The sequence below is a fragment of the Balaenoptera ricei genome, chromosome 10, assembly GCF_028023285.1.
Source record: "Balaenoptera ricei isolate mBalRic1 chromosome 10, mBalRic1.hap2, whole genome shotgun sequence".
In the NCBI taxonomy this organism is placed as follows: Eukaryota; Metazoa; Chordata; class Mammalia; order Artiodactyla; family Balaenopteridae; genus Balaenoptera; species Balaenoptera ricei.
In genome coordinates, this window is record NC_082648.1 from 1,499,156 (window position 1) to 1,518,240 (window position 19,085).

At 58.7% G+C, this 19,085-nt stretch overlaps 3 protein-coding genes across 3 annotated transcripts in view; 1 reads left to right on the forward strand and 2 right to left on the reverse strand.

Annotated features, from left to right (window-relative positions):
- Positions 1–10,066, forward strand: part of CACNA2D4 (calcium voltage-gated channel auxiliary subunit alpha2delta 4) — an 84,398-nt gene extending 74,332 nt beyond the window's left edge. The window contains exons 27-38 of the mRNA XM_059934929.1: positions 486–547; positions 921–965; positions 1,156–1,218; positions 4,849–4,919; positions 5,296–5,371; positions 5,794–5,846; positions 6,113–6,168; positions 6,504–6,524; positions 7,348–7,465; positions 8,745–8,857; positions 9,169–9,251; positions 9,962–10,066. Coding sequence (XP_059790912.1) covers positions 486–547; positions 921–965; positions 1,156–1,218; positions 4,849–4,919; positions 5,296–5,371; positions 5,794–5,846; positions 6,113–6,168; positions 6,504–6,524; positions 7,348–7,465; positions 8,745–8,857; positions 9,169–9,251; positions 9,962–10,066 — 866 coding nt within the window. The remainder of the gene's footprint in view (positions 1–485; positions 548–920; positions 966–1,155; positions 1,219–4,848; positions 4,920–5,295; positions 5,372–5,793; positions 5,847–6,112; positions 6,169–6,503; positions 6,525–7,347; positions 7,466–8,744; positions 8,858–9,168; positions 9,252–9,961) is intronic.
- Positions 1–14,288, reverse strand: part of LRTM2 (leucine rich repeats and transmembrane domains 2) — a 30,894-nt gene extending 16,606 nt beyond the window's left edge. The window contains exon 1 of the mRNA XM_059935019.1: positions 14,148–14,288. The gene's annotated coding sequence lies outside the window, so the exon portion shown is untranslated. The remainder of the gene's footprint in view (positions 1–14,147) is intronic.
- Positions 14,289–15,040: 752 nt separating this feature from the next.
- The window catches only part of ADIPOR2 (adiponectin receptor 2), a 51,927-nt gene continuing 47,882 nt past the window's right edge, over positions 15,041–19,085 (reverse strand). Inside the window, exon 8 of the mRNA XM_059935020.1 lies at positions 15,041–17,758. Within this exon, the coding sequence (XP_059791003.1) occupies positions 17,630–17,758 (129 nt within the window). The 3' untranslated portion in view covers positions 15,041–17,629. The remainder of the gene's footprint in view (positions 17,759–19,085) is intronic.

A 19,085-nucleotide genomic window follows, 5' to 3' on the forward strand; every position in this document is an offset into this window, starting at 1 on the left:
CAGATTTCTCTTGGCATCTGGGCACTGGCTTGCGTTCTCCAAGCGTTTGGGGACCAGAGAGGCGTGGCGGCCCTTGTGGGCGGCGGCATCAAAGCCTGGTTTTCTGGGGCTGGGAGCCTCCTGCAGGCCTGGGCGACACGGTCTCGACTTGCGAGGAAGGAGCCTTCTTACAGATCGGGGTGGGGGGCCGGAGCGGAGCAGGTGGAGGGGCTGTAACTACCCACAGAGGCCCTGAAATCCAGCCTCGGTCTCTGCGGGAAAGGGGAGAGCGGCCTTCCCAGGGCGCCTGCCTCGAGCTCCAGGGATGGAGAGACAGAGCCACCGGTGCCCCCCACCAGGAAGCTAGTCTGCAGGCTGCCTAGTGGCCCCCCACCCCCTGCTGATGGGCCTCCTCCCTCTGACTCAGATCTGACGTCTTCTCTTGCCATCCCCCCCAACCCCGTCCCCAAACACCCCCATGGCCTTGCCTTCCCCACTCCCGGCAGCCGTGGGCGTGCAGATGAGGATGGAGTTCCTGCAGCGTACGTTCTGGGCGGCCACCAGGCAGGTGGGTGCCAGGGGTCGGCGGGGGGGTGGATGCTCAGGGTGAGGACCCCCGACCTGTGCACCTGGCTGCTGCCACCAGCAAGGCCCTGCCTGCATCTCAGTGCCCGGAGCCCCCAGCAAACACTCCCCGCGCATACACGCAAGGCACACACGCCAGGCACGCGCCACGGGCGCACCACACAAGCACACACACACGTCACACCGTGTACATACCCCTTGAGTTCACACCACATTCACCAAACGGGTACGGGACACACCCCTGCACAACATCACAGATGTGCTGTGGACTCCATCCCCACACGGATGCATCACACACACGCGCACACACCACACACACACACGTGCAGAGCTCACGGTTCCCCTCTTCCCTCCAGTGCGGCGCTGCGGAGGGTCCGTGCCCGGAGAGCTGCCAGGACAGTGTGAGCTCCCCACGGGGGGAACACGGTGGGGGAGGGAAGCAGCCCCCAACCCGCGTCCTCCCGATGGGCCAGCCCCTCCTTCCCCGCAGCCCGGGCTCCACACAGAGGGCCTCCGTATGCGGTCGGGTGGGCAGGGACCAGGGGTCAGCAGCAGGGCCTGGCCTTGACCTCCTTCTGGGCTTCTTCCCAGGACCTGGACTGCTTCGTCATCGACAACAACGGATTCATCCTGATCTCGGAGAGGCCCCAGGAGGTAAGGCACGCGGGAGGCCAAGCGGCCTCGATGGTTGGAGAAAGCCCAGAAGCAATCCCGGCCCAGGGCCAACTAGAGGAAAAGGTCTGATGAAAACGGAGTCTCTTCCTAGAACCACAGCCAGCTCCGCAAGACCCCAAAATCCAGACTTCTCAACTCAGACGCCCAGAGGAAATCTTACGTCTCTGGTCTTCTCCCACGATTGTTGGTAGGGAGTTGTCCACATGATGAGGCCCCGGCTTTTCTGTCTGTAGCCTTGCCCTGGGGGGCCTCCCCCAGAGTCCTACACCCCGTCCTGCTGCCCACCCCCTACCCCCCTCTGCCTCTCCCCTCTCCCATCAGGCCGTTCAGGCGGCTGTAACAAAACCCCCAGACTGGGCAGCTTACAAACCACAGTTCTGGGGGCAGGAGGTGCGAGGCCAGGGTGCCAGGGGCCGGGGTGGGCCCCGTCCAGGTTGCGGGGTTCTCACTGTGCCCCCTCCTGGCGCGAGGGACAGGGAGGCCTCTGGGGTCTCTTTTCTAAGGGCACCAACCCCACTGTGAGGGCTCTGCCCTGGGGGGTATGTTTCAGCATGTGAATCTGGGGGACACACAGGCCACGGCGCCCACCCTTCTATCTCCTTGGGGCCGGGTCCAGGCCTTCCCGCTTCGTGCGCGCTTCCCGTCTGGACCTCCCTTGTGGGAAATTCTGTCCTAACCCCCCAACCTGGCTTTGCTGCGAAGGGGAGTGAAGGGTGACACTCCCCATCACACGGCATGGCGGCGCACCCAGGAACCCCACGTGCCCAGAACGGCCGAGGAGAAGGTATAGCCACAACCTTGTCTTTGCTGAGCCCCAAGTTGTTTATTTAGCCAGGAATTACACCTGAACCAACCCTGAACACATTCACCTAAAGTGATGCCTTGAAATGAGCCAGAAGCATCAAGGGGCCTCCAGCCTAAGGGACACGGTGCGTGGTCCAGCGGGAGCTTTGCCACTAATCAGACGTGTGGTTGGGTGGCCTGGGCCCACCTCCCCCTGTTGGAATAAGGGCCTGGGCTGCGTGATTTCTCAGGTCTGGGTGCCCGAGTGCCGGCAGAGCCGCGGGGAGCGAGCCGATCTATGACAGCAAAGTTACTCAGATTTCTATTTCTCTCAGTACTTGTCTACTCAGCGTATTTACCCTTATTTTCTCAGCCATTACATTATCTTATCACCCCGTGTGTAGTTTTAAAAGCCACCTCACGTCCTTTGTAAAACAGAGGGCGTAAATGAAATCTAATTTTCATCACAGGGTTGGGACCTTCCAGGGGCCTCCACACAGCCCCCTCTCCCCCCAACCCCAACCAGGCCCCATCAGGGGTGGGACGTCCCTCCATCATCTCTGGTGACATTATTAGGCTCATTTTATACCCGAGGGACAAACTGAGGCTCTGCCAGTTTAGGTTATTAACCCGAAAGCTCATGGCTGCAGAAAAGCCAAACTTTGAACCTAGAGATACAAGTAGAGAGCCGTGACTTGGGGGAGGTTCTAGAAAAGCCCTCCTGGGAGGGAGACCAGGCTGGGGGAGCAGTGGCTTTGATGGGACCGAGAATTTGTAGGGCGGGGCCGGTGTCCTCGCTGGGCTCCCGGGGGTCATCCTCCCGCCGAGCCCCTGCCCCAGGTCACCTGCTGCTGCTCAGGGCAGAGTTCTCGCACCTGCTGGCTCAGCAGAGTCTTAGGAATTAGGACCCAGACGCCTGCGTCAGTCTCCAGGGCTGGTGCCGGGGCTCTGGGGGCGGCGGTCTCCGCCCCCTGGACGGCTCTGACCCCAGACCTGGGCTGTGAGGCTCTGAGAGGGCTCGAGGGGTAACACAGCGTGTGCGGGCAGCCCTGTGTCAGGAGTCACGACGCCTGTGCCCAGTGGACACTGGAGACTAGAGTGAGGCTTGGCCTGAAGGTCCGCGGAGGACGGAGCTGGAAGCCGGGCGCTGACTGTCCAGCCATCCAGCCATTTCTGCTTTTTTTAAACTCATTCACTCCACAGCCCTGCAGCACTTACCTGTTGCTCTGTAACAAATCACCCCCAGAGGGAGGGCTTACACCCCAAGACCCACGATCTCCCAGCCTCTGTGGTGAGGAGCCCGGTGTGCTCGGCGGGCGGCCCAGGCTCGGGGTCTCCACGAGGCATCAGCGGGGCCTGACCTGCGAAGGGCCAGCCTCCGCGCCAGATCCCGCTGCCCCAGGGGCCTCCTGGGGGGCGGCTCGCCCCACCAAAGCGCAAGGCTGAGGAGAGCCAGCGAGTGTCAGCAGCATGAGGCCACAGTCCCCTGGGACCGGCTCTCGGAAGGGACAGCGCCACTTGGACCATGTTCTGTTCACTAGAAGCAGGTCGCTGGGTCCAGCCTACACGCAGGGGAAGGGTACAGAGCCGTGAGGCCCAGGAGGCCGGGCGACTGTGACCCGTCCAGACTCTCCCACCACAGACTCCTACCCGCTCCCCAGGCACACCCAAGAGCCTCAAGGGCCCGTGACCTGGCCCCTCCCCCCTCATTAGCCCCTCCCCCTTTCATCCCTGGGCCTCAGAGTTCAGTAGGGGGACCAGTAGCCTCTGGGGGCTTGATAGAAATGCAAGTTCTCAGGCCCCACCCCAGACCGAGCGAATCAGAAACTGGGGGTGGGCGACCACCTGCACTGCAAGCTCCCCCCACCCCCCCGCATGTAATGAGGTCCGAGGACCACTGCCTGGGCCGCAGCGCCAGCTGCTGGTGGTCTGGATGCACCTTGCCGCCTGGGCGCCCGTGCCAGAAGGCCCAGGTGACACTCCCTGTCCTGCCAGGCCCATCCCGGGGCCCAGGGAGGGAGGCCTGTTGCTCCCATGGTGCCAGCGGGGGCTGCCCTCCTGAAGAAGAGGTGGGTGCTCTCTGCCAGGGCAGCCTGTCCTGGAGGTCACGTTGAACGGGGGACACCTTTCTCCAGGGTCCAGGAGCTTGTCTTACTCTCAGGAAACTCCCCTTCCAGAATCAGGGGTCTGGACAGTGGGGATATCGGTGAATAAGCCTGGAGTCAAGACAGACCGGGGGAATAAGCCTGGAGTCAAGACAGACGGGGGGGGGGGGGGGGGAATAAGCCTGGAGTCAAGACAGACGGGGGGACAGGCTCGTGGGGAGGGAGCCAGCCTCACCGGGAGCCTCGGTTCCACCAGGATCAGGAGTCTCAGGTCACTCAGCCTCACCCTGGTCGCTTCACTCACTCTGCCCTTCAGCAGATGCGCAAGCAATCACCATGGCCTCTGGGGATCCGCCCGCCAGGATCTCGCTGTCTGGTAACACAGACACACACACATGCACGCACATGCACGTGCATAAAACACACACGACAAATCAAGTTTCACCTTCCTGCACGCGATTCACCCGGAAGCGTTCAAAGAATTCTGCACCTTTTAAAAAACAAATCTGATTGCAACGCCTAGATTGATTTCACCCCAACTTAGAATTTAAAAGCACTGAGAGGCGTGGCTGGAGCCGGCCCAGGAGAGGGGGCCGGTGGAGTGGAGCCACAGGGACCACGATTCGAGGGCATCTGGAGGGGAAACCCAAACACAGGTAAAGCCTGGCACTCGGAGCAATGTCCTCACCCATCCTGCTGTCCCCCCCTCCTCCCCTCACAGATGGGACGATTCCTGGGGGAGGTGGACGGCGCCCTCATGACCCAGCTGCTCAGCATGGGGGTGTTCAGCCAGTAAGTAGGGCAGGCGCCACACCCACTCCCCCGAATACACACTGAGGAGGGGGGATCGGATGCTAAATGGACCAGACAGATTTCAGAAACCCACAGTGAGCCCCACAGGGCTCCAAAAGCAGCCCTTCTGAAGCCCGGAACTTGATGGGGGCGGGGAGGGGGGAGAGGGGCTGAGGTCATGTGACCCTTAGCAGGAAAACCAGATTTGCTGTTCGTTGTCTTTGAAGCAGCGCAAGAACAGAAATGTCATTTTCTGACCTGCCGATCAAGCACCGCCCCGGATCTGGGTGACCAAAAACCTGGCTGCAAACTCCCCCAGGGCGGGGGTGGGGCAGGGGATGGGGTCCAGACTGCCATGCCCTGCTTCTGGTTTCAGAGTGACCATGTACGACTACCAGGCCATGTGCAAACCTCCGACCCACCACCACAGCGCCTCCCAGCCCCTGGTCAGCGTGAGTGTCACCCCATACCCCGCCCCCGCCGGACACCAGCCTGTCCCTTTCTCTCCAGGGCCCCAGGGCCACTCTCAGTCCTCTCCCAGTGCCCCCAGAATGCAGCCCGCTCCCCCGCACCAGGGTCTTATCTGGGGGGCCTCAGGGCGATTGCTCTGGCAGAGGAACAGGTTGCAGCCCCTTTCTTGCCTGGTTCCCACCTTCACCCCCAGTGCCGTCCACACATCATCAGGGACCCCAGAGATGCCACCCAGTGTGATGATGGGCATCGTCCGCCCTACAGTAGGAATTTCCCAGAAAACGCAGCTTTCCGCTGCTTCCACTGCTGGGAAGGGGTGGAGGAGAGCCCAGGGTGTGGTCTCTGATGGCGCAGAGCAAGGGGGCCCTGGGGCTCACTCACAGTGTGTTCCCTCTCCTCCCAGCCCATCTCTGCCCTCCTGACTGCTACCAGGTGGCTGGTGAATGAGCTCTTGCTGTGAGTGAGGGGCTGGGGGGCTTTGTGCAGGGGTGGTTTATGAGGGAGCCCTTTGAGGGGAGCTGCCGAGGTCCCCACGACCCCAAAGGAGGAGGGTGAGGTCCCCAGGTGGAACCGGCCAGGCCTGAATGGGACGCCCCTCCTACATGCCGCTGCCACCAGGAGCCTCCAGCAGGGACAAGGGTGTCCTGGGGGCGAGGGGCAGACAGCTTGGGGGCCCACTGGAGAGGGCAAGCAGGTCTCTGAGATTCACCTGTGCCTGACAGGCTCCTGCTGGAGTGGAGCGCCTGGGGCTCCTGGTGTGGGGACAGCGGGGCCGAGGGTGAGTGTCGTTCCAGCCTCCACCTGGAAACCGTCCCCTCAGGGGGAGGGGCGGGGGGCTCCGGAGAGTCCACCGCTCACATCCATCCTGTCGGCTTCTCTCATCACCTTCCCTCACCCCTGTGTGACGTCACACCATCCCGGGGCACCACCGATCCACGTGACATCATCCATCCCATGTGATGTCATTCACCCCATGGGACATCATCCATCCCGTGTGACGTCATCCACCCTGTGTGATGTCATTCATCCCGTGTGACATCACGCCCACACCATGTGACATCACCACCTGTGTGACATCATCACCACCCCATGCCGTGCGCGGGTCCTGGGCAGCCAAGGCCGTCTTCCATCACTGTAAGTAGGGCAGCCAAGGAGTTGGGTGCTGGGCTGGGCGCTGTCCTGGAGAGCTCTCTCCATCTGGACCCCCTGACTCTGAAGGCCCCTCCCAACTTGCAGCCCTGCTCCTTCGGGGTGTGGGTGTAGCCCAGAGCTCATCCCACACAAGTGCAGCCCTGCCCCGGGGAAACGGAGCCCCCCAGACCTCTCCTGGGCTGAGAGCGCTTACAGCGCCAGGAGGAAATCTGTGTGGTCCCGAGGCCGTAGCCCCTCGCAGGGCGAGCGGGGTCTGCTCCCCCAGGGGTGGACGTGGGCCCTCCGGGGCGGCTGCCAGGCCTTTGCCCTGTGTTTGCTGAGTCCTTTCTAAACCGACTCTAGTGACCACACAGGCCCCACTGAGGAGCCCGGGAGGCTGGGCGCGGGGCCCCCGCCTGGCTCTCCAAGTAGCCACGGGGGCAGGGGGCAGGGGGTGGGGGCGGACCCAGGGCTTGTCCAGGAGCTGCCCGTGCAGGGCGCCCACTGGGCCCCCCGCAGGGAGGGAGGGGGGAGAGGACGAAGGGCTGCCGTCTCCCAGGCCCCCCCCCAGCCCCTGCCCTCCTCTCAGCCCCTGGACGTCACTGCTGACGGTGAGGAGAGAGACGGGTATCCCCAGGGTCCCCGAGTGTGTCACCCACACGCGGCCACTCCCCTCCCCTGGCCCCAAGTCCTGACCGGGGAGCCACCTGCCAGTGGACGGACGTCTCACTCCTGGCGCAGTGACCGCACTGCCCGGGGCGTCAAAGCCCATCCCCGCAGCTGTGGCCGAGGCGCCCGAGTCCACGCCCTTTCCGTGTCCCCGCAGCCCACAAGCACAAGAAGCAGGACATGCTGCAGCCCTGCGACACCACCTACCCCGTGTTCGTGCACCAGACGGCCATCCGGGGGGCCGACGGCGTCGTGGAGTGCGGGGGCTGCCAGAAGTGAGCAGGGCTGAGCGGGACGGGGGAGGGATCCCCGCGGGCGAGGCTCAGCGGAGGGACCACAGGCCGGGCGCCCAGGGCGCCAAGTGCGGGGCTGGCCGGGGACGGGAGAGGCCCCAGGATGCTTCTGGGAGTGGCTGGGGCACCTGGCACTTCCGTCTCTGGGTCCCACTCCCGAGGGGAGGTGGCTGGTCCCCCAGCTCCGCCAGGCCCTGACCCAGGGAGGAAGGGAGGCCTGGCTGAAAGTTCTGTCCCGCTGACTCTCACCTGGACCCCGGGCCGCCCCACCCCCAGGAGGTTCTGTCCTGACCCCGAGGCTATGGTCTTCCCTAGGCTGTGCCCCTGGCCAGCGTGCCACTCCCCCGGGGCTTCCCGGGATGTCCCTGAGACCCAGGCCTCAAGCAAACTACCTTCTAGTGTGGTGCCTCAGACTTTGGCATCAGAGTCAGGCCCATCTCGTGCGGGCGTGTGCTGGAGGGAGGGATTCTACCCTCACCGCAGCCAGTTTCTCGGGAATATTGTTATTTGTACACTTGTCTCAGAGGCTAGCAGTCTGGATACACGAACAGTGCGGGTAAAGCGAAGTCCTCAGAGTAGACGGACTTGATTTAAGAGGAGCTGTGTGACCTCGGGCGCATTACTTAACCCTCTTCTGGCTTCAGTTTTCCCACCTGCAAAACAGGGATAATACCAACCTCATACGGCGCGGTGAAGGTTAAATATATACGTGTGCCTGTGTGCACGTGTGTATGTATGCATGTGCGTGTACACGTGTGTGTGCACGTGCATGTAGGAAGTCCTCCACCCCATAGCAGACGCCGGGCAGTGGCTGTCGCCAACGCACTGGCCGAGCGAGAGACCACGACCGGCTTGCACCTGCTCTCCCTCCCCTCCAGGCGGCGTGTGGGACTGTGGGACCACCTCACGGCCAAGCGCGAGCACTGCATCCCCGCCCGGAGCAGAGGCGGCCATGCAGCCCTGTTTGCTTGGGACAGTCCTGACGTGCTGTCCCCATGTGTGTCAACAACAGCTCCTGTCCCCTCCCCCGCAGATGTTTGGGCTTCCTCACTTCCAATCTGCTAGGAAAGGAGCAGAGCAGCTGCAAAGGCTCGTGGGGAAAATAAGCCAGGCAGCCCATCGGTTGCTGGGATGGTTCCCGGGCTGCCCCCCCGGGCTGACCTGGCCCCGAGTCCTCACACCCATCTCCAAAAGAGCCTCCCCTACAAGCCCAGGGTCCAGGTGCCGCAGGAACCTCCACAAGCCAACCTCTCTGCCGCAGGACATTTGTGATGCAACAGATTCCCACCAGCAACCTTCTCCTCCTGGTGACGGACCCCGCCTGTGACTGCAGCATCTTCCCGCCAGTCCTGCAGGAGGCTACGGAAGTCAAATATATCCTCCCGACCCTCCAGCGTGTACGGGCGAGGGAGGGGTGGCGGGTAGGACATGACACTGAGGGGCTCAGACTTTGAGAGGAAGGGGCCAGCCTCCCTTTTGCCATCAACACCTCCCCTCCCCTCCCCCAAGAGCATCGCTACCTGTTCTCCCACCCTCCCCAGGGCCCCGGTGCTGCTCCTGACCCCGGAAGCCGCTTCCAAGGCAGCTGGTCCCACCAGAGGTAAGTTCTTCCAGAGCTCGGTCCCCAGAGTCTCCAGAATTAGCTCCGTCGGCAGGTGTGTTCACCTTAACAGTGAATTCTGCACATAACGCCACAGTCAAGTGTGACAAGATGCGCTCCCGGAAGCTCCGCCGGCGACCGGATGCCTGCCACGCCTTCCATCCAGAGGTAGGGGCTGGGGGGGGCTCCATCCCCAAACCCTCAGCCCTGAGCTTGTGCCCTTCAGATGTGAGAGCGTCTGGACACGTGGATGCAGCTGTGAGGGCACCTCTGTGGATGACTGGAATCACCCATACGTGTGCATTCACGCTGGGCCCCGTGTCATTCAGATACTGAGTCAGCGGGAGGGACCCAGGGGCGTTTTACAAGGAGAGCCGCATCTCCCAGGATCGGGGCCCTCCGTGCGTTATAACACAGCCTCTCCACACGGCCCTCACTGCACTCAGCTCCACGTGGTCCAAGCAAGTAGGAGGAAACCGTTAGGCACATAATACCGCTGGTGACCGGCCCTGTGCACCCACCACGTAGCTGGGCTCCTTGTACATGGGGCCGTCCTTGCTGGACATGGCTGCCTCCACACCCAAGATGCTCCCGGAGTCCAGGGCTTCTCTGAAGTCCTTCTAAGAGGATGAGCCCACAGGCCCTCCAAGGCTGGGGCCAGCGAGAAGGCTCGAGTCCAGCTCTGGGGCTGAGTGAGCAGCCTCTGCCTTCCCTTAGAAGGCAGGGGTCTAAGAAAGGGGGCAGTGTTCCCTCCGCTTGCTGGAACCTCCCTCTCTCCCCAGCCCCTTGGCCCCTATTAGTCCCAGCGATCCCTCTCCAGACTCCCGGCCTCCTCTGCCTGGGGCGGTCGCCCCATCGTGAGTGCTCTGGGTTCACAGGAGAACGCCCAGGACTGTGGCGGCGCCTCGGGCACCTCCGCCTCGCTGCCCCTGCTCCTGCTGCCCCTGGGTGCCTGGGTACTGCTGCCCCAGCTGCTGCGGTGACACCTGCTCCGGCCGGCCGGTTTTGACAAGGTGACCCTTCCAGAGACACTGTAAAGAGTCAGCAGCTGAAGTGGGGTCCAGCGCTCTACAGTTGGGTTCTCACCCAGGTCCAGGCTCATCCAGTCTTGGGCTGATGGTCCCCCCTCCTGAGATTGCTGGACGGAACCAGAAATCACTCCCAGAGACCCTCCGGGCGCCTGGTACCATCCACCCCGCGTCTCAATGGGCGGCCTCCCTCCCCTCCTACCTTCTCTTTGGAGTCCAGCGTGAACTCAATTTGGACCAAGACAAAAGAGTTTTGTTCCGTCTATTCCCCAGAAGTCCAGACCCAGCCAAAGCAAGGGGCAGCTCTTTCTAATGAATCTGGTTGGTCTTCAGTAGAATCCAAGGACTTAAATGTACTGAGAAAGAGGAGAGGAATGAGGGCCACAGCAGAAAGGGGAGGAGGGCAGGAACGGGCCCCACGGGAAACACAGCTTCCCCAGGGTGAGATGCCTGATGGGCGATCAGCTCAGTCTCCCAGCTGCAGCTCAAAAAATGTGTGTGTGTGTGTGTGTGTGTGTGTGTGTGTGCGCGCGCGTGCGCGCGAGAGAGACAGAGACAGAGGGAGACAGAGAAAAGGCAGGGTCCTTTACATGAACATGGCCACGCATGATGTCCACAAACTGTTGCTATTAAAAAATTTTTTCTAAAAACGTCTTTGCAAAGCCCTAACTTAGTGTTTGCATCTTTCTAAGAAAAAGCCAGTAGGATGAGCTATACAGCTGCTGCCTCGGAAGAGGATGCGAATTCAGGGGAGGTGGCAGGAACAGCTGCAGCCAAGCAGAGGGGTCCCAGGAAAAAGAGGGGTCTTCACGGTGGCGTGGCCAGGGGGCTCCTGAGAGCTCCAGACCCCTAGGAGGTCCAGGTCCCAGGCTGGTCTTTTTCTGGCCACTGATCTACAAGAGAGACTACCTGACTCTGCCCCTGGGGTTGGAACTTTGGGGAACACTGCAATTTGCAAAGCGGAATCCAGTGGGAAGGGAGATGCATCTGGGTACCCCTCCCTCAGGGTCTCGGTGCCGGGGCTTCCTCCCCCGCAGACCCGGCTTCCTCCCCTGTAGATCCGGCTCCCCAGGGACCACAGTCCCCACTGTGGGAGCAACACTAAAGGCGGAACAGTGTAGAAACGCTGGGGTGGCCTCCGATCTCTGAGCTTAACCGGCCTCCCAGGAGGAGGTCCAGCCCAGCCCCATCACGGGCAAGGACCATGTGCGCCGGGCCTCTGGGGACCCCTCCCAGCCCCCCACACTCACACGTGCAAGCTTCCCACCAGCAAACAGCCTCGCCAACTCCTTCAAACACATGACGTTCATGAAGCGCCTTCCACGTGAGGACACGTTACTCTCACTGCTGTCATGTTCCCGGTATCTACCTGTGAGGTGGGCAACAGTGGCCCAGTGACAGCTGAACTCGAGCCTCAGAGAAGATGAGGGACAAGCCGAGCTCGCTCAGCAGCCAGTCTGCGAGGCAGAACAATGCTTGGAGAGCCGAACGCACCGTGGAAGTAACAGGCACCAACTCGTCCAATCCGTACAACCACCCTCTGCCATAGGGCCTATTATCCGCTCCTAGACCAGGAAACTCAGGCTCGGAGGTGAAACCTGGCTCCAAGTTATCGGAAGAGTATTGTGAGGCGTGAACGTGAGGCTCACATACTGAGCCTGAAACTGCGCGGCCTGCAGTCGGCACTAGTTACATGTCACCTACTCGCATCTATCAGAGCATCTTGTTTCGTGGCGGAGGGCCTGGAGAAATGACCATTTGGATGTCAAGAACAACAGGCGAGGTCACAGGTGCCCGCCTGGCGCAGGTGGGCGAGGAGGAAGCGGGGGGCCCGCCTCCCGCCCCCTCGGCTGCTGCAGCCCAGCTCCCCACTTGGTGTCACAGAGAGCTCGTGGCAACGGCCCCTCCCTGCTGGGGCCCTTAGCGACCCTGCGCCCTTCTGCAGCAACAGTACGAGCCCAGACCCCGACTGCCAGCCTCTCTCCAGGACAGTGTCCCGTTCCCCACCCAACCAGGGAGAGCCTTTTCAGGCAAATTTATCAACTATCTTGGCCACGTAATTTTTAAAAAATATTTATTTATTTACTTATTTAGGCTGCGCCAGGTCTTAGTCACAGCACACGGGATCTTTAGTGGTGGCCTGCGGACTTCTTAGCTGTGGCATGCAAACTCTTAGTTGCAGCATGCATGCAGGATCTAGTTCCCCAACCAGGGATCGAACCCGAGCCCCCTGCATTGGGAGCACAGAGTCTTACCCATTGGACCACCAGGGAAGTCCCGGCCACATAATTTAAAAACCAAGCTTAGGCATGCCCTAGAGCCCTCGCGCTGCAACTCCTGAGCCCGCGTGCCACAACTACTGAAGCCTGCGCGGCTAGAGCCCGTGCTCCACGACAAAAGAAGCCACCACAATGAGAAGCCCGCACACCAAAACGAAGAGTAGCCCCGGCTCGCCGCAACTAGAGAAAGCCTGCGCGCCGCACCGAACACCCAATGCAGCCAAAAATTTAAAAAATGAGGGACTTCCCTGGTGGCACAGTGGTTAAGAATCCACCTGCCAATGCAGAGGACATGGGTTCGAGCCCTGGTCTGAGAAGATCCCATGTGCCGCTGAGCAAATTAGCCCGTGCTCCACAACTACTGAGCCTGAGCTCTAGAGCCCGCGAGCCACAACTACCGAAGCCCACGCGCCTAGAGCCCGTGCTCTGAAATGAGAAGCCACTGCAATGAGAAGCCCGCACACAGCAAAGAGGAGAAGCCCCCGCTCGCCGCAATTAGAGAAAGCCCGTGTGCAGCAGTGAAGACCCAATGCAGCCCAAAATAAATAAACTTAAAAAAATAAATAAACTAATTTATTTTAATGTAAAAATTAAATAAATGAAAACCAAACTTAGGAAGTGCTGGGGCAGCTCCTGGCCTCGTCTGCTTCACCCCCATCTCCGCGTGGCCAGGAGTGGACTGTAAGGCCTGAACTCCCTTTCAGAACCAATGGAAGCAAAAACCGTTTGATACACTACGGTTCCAACCACCCCCAAAGGACAGCAGGGGGCAGCCTGGCTCAAGCCAAAGAGCCATCACCTTGATTTCAGAGGAACAAAGTTAAAACCAAAGCCGTTTAATCGACGACAAGATTCTGGGGACAGAGTCCTGAAATCCCTTTTCCTATAAACACCGTCACCTCTTGGGTGACCGAGAGCGCAAGGTGCTGCCAGCGCCTTCCTCAGGGCAGGGATATACTAACTCCTAAGCCTGCCTAGTAATGTGTGTATTTTAATGGAAGTGCTGCTATCAGGTAAAAGGCTCCAACCACCGCTTCACAATGCCACGTGGAGTTTCGGTTTGGGAGGGCAAGGGAGCAGACACCCCTCAAAGTCAAAGAAGCAAACACGGGGGAGGAATGAGAGCAAGAGGTTGGCAAAGACGCTAGCCAGTCCCTGCGGCTCATCTGAGGGATGCTGACCTCGGGGAGCTGGGGTCACAGGCGAGAAAGCGGGGCCGGGTCCCAGCAGGCTCGGGCGCTTTCCCCAGGCCAGGGCAGCAGTGAGAGGCCTTCCCTCCCGCGTGGCTGGACATCTGCCATCACTGCGGAAGGCAGAGCTGGCCTGGACTTGTTTGCCCCAAGTCAGGCAGCTGAAGGTGGGAAAATCCCTCCAGCGGGACCCAGGGAGTGGGGTCAGTGCTCCGTGCTGAGCAGAACACTCTGGAGACCAGGGATTATCCCTGGGGTGATTCGGAAGCAATGGCACCTGGAGACTTCTCCAGGCCGCAGAGCCCTAGCAACCGTCGGCCCAGATTCAAACACATCCCTACCCACTTCCTTTCCAACGCCACGGACATCGCTGAGAAAGCCTTCCAGCTCAGCAAAGGACTAGGGAAAACCAGGGGGTGTCTGTAGGCCTCGAGGACCGTCACCAAGAACAGGACGCCAGCAGCTCCCATTCCCGGGTGACCTGCACAAAAACCCTCAAGTTATTTCTACACTTAAAATGAGAATTCATCCAAACACTGGAAATTCCCCTGAAAAAACTAAATTTACCTGCGGCAAAAGGGTTGGGATTTCCTCTCTTTTCTCAAATTACATAGAAGGGCTAACAAACGCCCAACCTTTGGGTCAATATACATGAGACCCTTTAATCCGGGTTTTCTTCTTAGTGTAAAGAATGCTGGCATGGGCGTCAGACCTCCCCCTTGTAGCCTCCTCACCTATAAAACAAGAGTGAAATAACACAGACGTGTTCAGTGGGTGCTGCTTACAGTTAGATGAGGCATTGAGTCCTTTAACAGATCCCTCTGCATGAGGCACTCCTTAGGTAGCATTTTTGTAACTTTAACAATAAATTAAGAACTGCCCCTTAGAGCTAGCTCTCCCTTCCATTCTACACCTGGTACCCCCAGTTATGATGAAAGTGTGAAGGCTGGGAAAACCTGAGTTGGGCATAGGCACTTTGTTTTTTAAACTGCACCATCTTTATTAACTCATTACTATCCTGCCTGCCATTGTAACACATTAAGAAAATTAAATGGAAACGCAAAATACACAAATTACAAGACTATCTAAAATTGCAAGAGAATAAATTTTCAACTTTCGCAAACTCTCAACATTATATGTGTAAGTGACAGTATACGATATAACTTTCAAACAATTGGTAGCCCAATTGAGTACACACACCCCTAAATGTCCTCAGATACTCTATTCAGTATAGAAAATACCCCTAGTGGCCAAAGAATTCTATTAATAATTCCACAAGATCTTAACTTCTTGAAAAGTTAGTCCACGGAGAGCTTTTTCAGAATGGTCTTCAGCACTCAGACTGGGACGTTTCCGAAAATTTAAGCTTCAGTGTCTAAGTTAAGGCTTCAAGTAGGAAGTATCAAAAGCTATGGAAAGGAAAGCTGAAGCAGTAAAAAAAAAAAAAACCAACAAAAAAGTTCATATTCCATTTGGTTCTTTTTATTAGAAGGTGAGCAATACAGCAAGTAGGGAAATCCCACGGTGAATGGAACCACCACATAAATGCCTTTCTGGAATCCCAACCCTCTACGATCCCCAAAAATGTGCTTTGTGGCTTCAGCAACTTATAAACGGGAAGGGGGAAAATACTGAAAAGGCCACTATTTAATGGTGAAAGGATGAAGCTGTAGCGGTCCTAACCAGCCTAGGACCCAAAAAGAAAATTAAAATCTGCACAGAGCAAGCAAGCCTCTGCCTGCTGAGAGTAAGGCATCCAGGCGCCAACCTGTGAGAGTTCTCAGCGAGCTGAGACGTGCGCGAACGGCGGGGTAGGAGCTGCAGACACACCCGTGGATGGGCGCACACGCCGCCACGCTCCCCAGAGCGGGGGCTGCTACTGGAGGACGTCTGGGTGGTGTTAGCTTCATTTTCCTAAGGGTTTGTGCTATGTTGAGCCAGATTCCGCTCCTCCTTTGGAGTGTGGGGCGACCGGGCCCGGGACCGCCGCTTCTGTTGGTGGTGTCACAGGGCTGTGCAGACACACGCCCTGTACCCCGAGGTGCGTGACCGAAGAGCAAGTGTGGCTTCTGATAAGTGCTGCTGCTCCATGAAGCGAAGTGTGCTTCCTCCCAGGTGGGCCTGTCCTGCTGGGCTGGGCTTCCCCGTGGGAGTGACAGCGCTCGTCCTTCTGCCGGCACGGCACCAGCTCACCCACTGAGTCTTTCGCTGAGCCCACCCAGCACCCAGGGCAGTGACCTCACTCAGAATCAAAACACTCCTAAGTTCTTCGCAAGTTCTACAATGGATTCTTTCTTCCTGGCTCCCAGCTTTTGCTGGAGATTGGAAGGGGCGAGAAAGGAGAAGTATAACCAAGGAAAAACCCCACACTGAATAAATAGGAGAGCCTTCCCATATTCCCAAACAGCCCCTGGAGGCTGCCGGCCCCCATGCTCAGGGCCTCGATGTTCACGTCTAGTCCCCGCCACACCGAGGACGTAATTTAACCCCCTGCAATCTTGGCTGAGTAAGTAACTGGACTCAAGGGCTATGCTGATGGTCCTCCCATGAGCCCGGGTCAGGGTTCCGTGAACGAGACCCTCCCCTACCGCCCTCTGACACTCTAACACCTCTGGGACATGAGTAGCCTTTTTCACTTCGAGCAGCTCCTCAAAGACGTGACAGCTCCCAGGATCTGGCCAGACCCCATGGCAATAACATAGCACTTCCTTGTAAGACTTGCCACCACACTAGCCCTGAAAAGTGGGGTCCTGTGGTGCTGGCCACTCAGGCACTGGCGGGGCAGTGGGCTCTGCTTTAGGGGCATGCCGCTGGCTTTCCCGTTCGTGGAGAGGTGATGCACCTGCCACCTGGGGTCACGAGGACAGCACCGCAGGCAAACGCTCTCTCACCCACGTAAATGTGTCAGGGGCACCTGGAATCCCTCTGTGGCTGGCTCCATGCCAGGAACTACGATGCCAGGAAAGGTCGGTTTTTATTCCCGGGGGGAGGAAGGGTAGTTCGGGCAGTGATTTTCATGGAGGAGAATGTACAGGGTGGTCCAGAGCTCCACAGCAGAGACACGGAACGCTCTCACGCCCGCCCCACCCCTGGCAGCCAGCCAAGTCACCACCAAGTTGAAGAGGACGCCAGGAAGCCCCGCGATGGGTCCCTGTGCCAACAGTGCCCCCCTCCACCGCCCCTCTGCCAGCCTAAGTGATTTTCCCAAGTAGGTGGCTCTCTCTAACGACACAGTCACTAGAGCCTTGATCTAACACATCCCGTTAGCCTTTCACGCGCTGTTTCCACTGAGAAAACGCACGCTGCTCCCGTCCACCTCGGGGCTCCCGAGGGCTCTCAGGTGCGAGAGCGGCCATGCGACTGCCGGGCTGGGCCGTAGGCTCTGCCCCACCAGGGCCCAAGGTATGCCAGCCTTCAGAAGGCACCCTGGTGCACAAGGCATTATACATTCTGGGGCTGTCACCTGATCATCCTGCAGTCACTTGTGCAAAATTGAAACAGTGTGTGGTACTTGCATGTTTCATTCTATACAAAAATCGTCCCTCCCTCCCCTACCCCTATGTTTTAAACATTTATATAAATTTTTATTTAAACAGTAAGTTAGAAATCTTATTTACATTAATTTCTTTGTTCTCCCAAAAGCACACCCCACCCCTTATAGGATATAAATGTTCACCGAAACTGGTTGCGTTATTGTTTTCAGGAGAGAGGAGGGAGAAGAATGAGCCTCCAGCTAAACTGTCCCGACACCTACAAAGAAGCAGGACACGGATCAGAAGCCAGTTTGCCCGGGTCTCACAGTGTCCTCACTCAGCAGACCCAAGAACAAGGCAGGGTTTGGGTCGTCCCTCCTCTTCTCCACCTCTGAGGTGTGATTTATTTTTGTTTTCTCTTCCCAGTCGCGGACCACCGGGAGCCCTGGGGCATCACAAAGCCCACAAGGCTGCCAGGGTTTGGGGCTGCTCCGGAACTGGCGTCACCGGCCAGTGGGGGGGCCTGCAGGCTCCGCAGGCCCGGGCTCAGGGTCAGTCCCCGGCCGCCGGCAGGCATCACAGCGCATCTTCTTCACTGCAGCCTCCGCCGATCATGAAGCGGAACTCCTGGAGGTTCGAGACGCCGTGGAAGTGGACGAAAGCGCCAGCCACCACGAAGATGTGGAAGAGCTGATGGGAGTGGAACTGGAGCGGGGCGAGGTGGGGGGCGGGTAGAGAGACACATTATTAAACGCTGGCAGAAGGTCCTGAAGACCATCTGCGCTGAGCAGGGGCGGGAGCGGGTGTGACGGCGCACATTCCAGGCGTCCACAGACCCCAGAGCATCCAGCATGCACAGCGCATTCTGCTGAGCGGAAGGCCAGCTGTCCCCACAGAAATCAGGCTGCGGCCCTAAGCTCGAGACACGAACACATGCACGCCTGACACTGGGGACCTGGCGGACTCGGGGCAGGTGCTGCCAACAGGCCCCAAAGCCCTGAGGACCCCGTGCTGCCGAGCAGCAGGCGATGGTTAGACACGGGGGTGTTTTCCTCACTGCTGTCATGGACCAGAACATCATTTAAATGCTGCTCTCCGAGGAAACAAAGGGACTTCCAGGATGGGGTAGAGGGTCAAAATACCTGGTGGCTAGAGTTTCCTTCAGCTCTAAGACGCCAGAATTACATGAAGATACGACATCAAAAGACTAGGAAAGGGGGACTTCCCTGCTGGCGCAGTGGTTAAGAATCCACCTGCCAATGCAGGGGACACGGGTTTGAGCCCTGGTCCGGGAAGATCCCGCATGCCACGGAGCAACTAAGCCCGCGTGCCACAACTACCAAAGCCCGCATGCCTAGAGCCCGTGCTCCGCAACAAGAGAAGCCACCGCAATGAGAAGCCCACGCACCGCAACGAAGAGTAGCCCCCACTCGCCGCAACTAGAGAAAGCCCATGCGCAGCAACGAAGACCCAACGCAGCCAAAAATAAATAAATAAAATAAATTAATTTAAAAAAAAAAAAAAAGACTAGGAAAGGGACTTCACTGGTGGCGCAGTGGTTAAGAATCTACCCGCCAATGCAGGGGACACGGGTTCGAGCCCTGTTCCAGGAAGATCCCACATGCCACGGAGCAACTAAGCCCATGTGCCACAACTACTGAGCCCGCACATGCCACAACTACTGAGCCCGTGTGCCTAGAGCCCGTGCTCCACAACAAGAGAAGCCACCGCAATGAGAAGCCCGCGCACCGCAACAAAGAGTAGCCCCCGCTCGCCGCAACTAGAGAAAAGCCCATGCGCAGCAACGAAGACCCAACGCAGCCAGAAATAACAATCTTTTTTTTTTTTTTTTTTTTAAAGGACTAGGAAAGCAGGGCCTTTTACTTCCCTCTCAAGTCAGAAGCTGGTCTACAAGCACGTGACAGTTCTGATCTAACTTGTTCTGTTGAGCGCTAGTTCACATCAAAGGGGCTACTGCTCAGTGCACCAAGTATCACTTCCAAACTTGCACTATTCTCTCAGTATAGTCTCA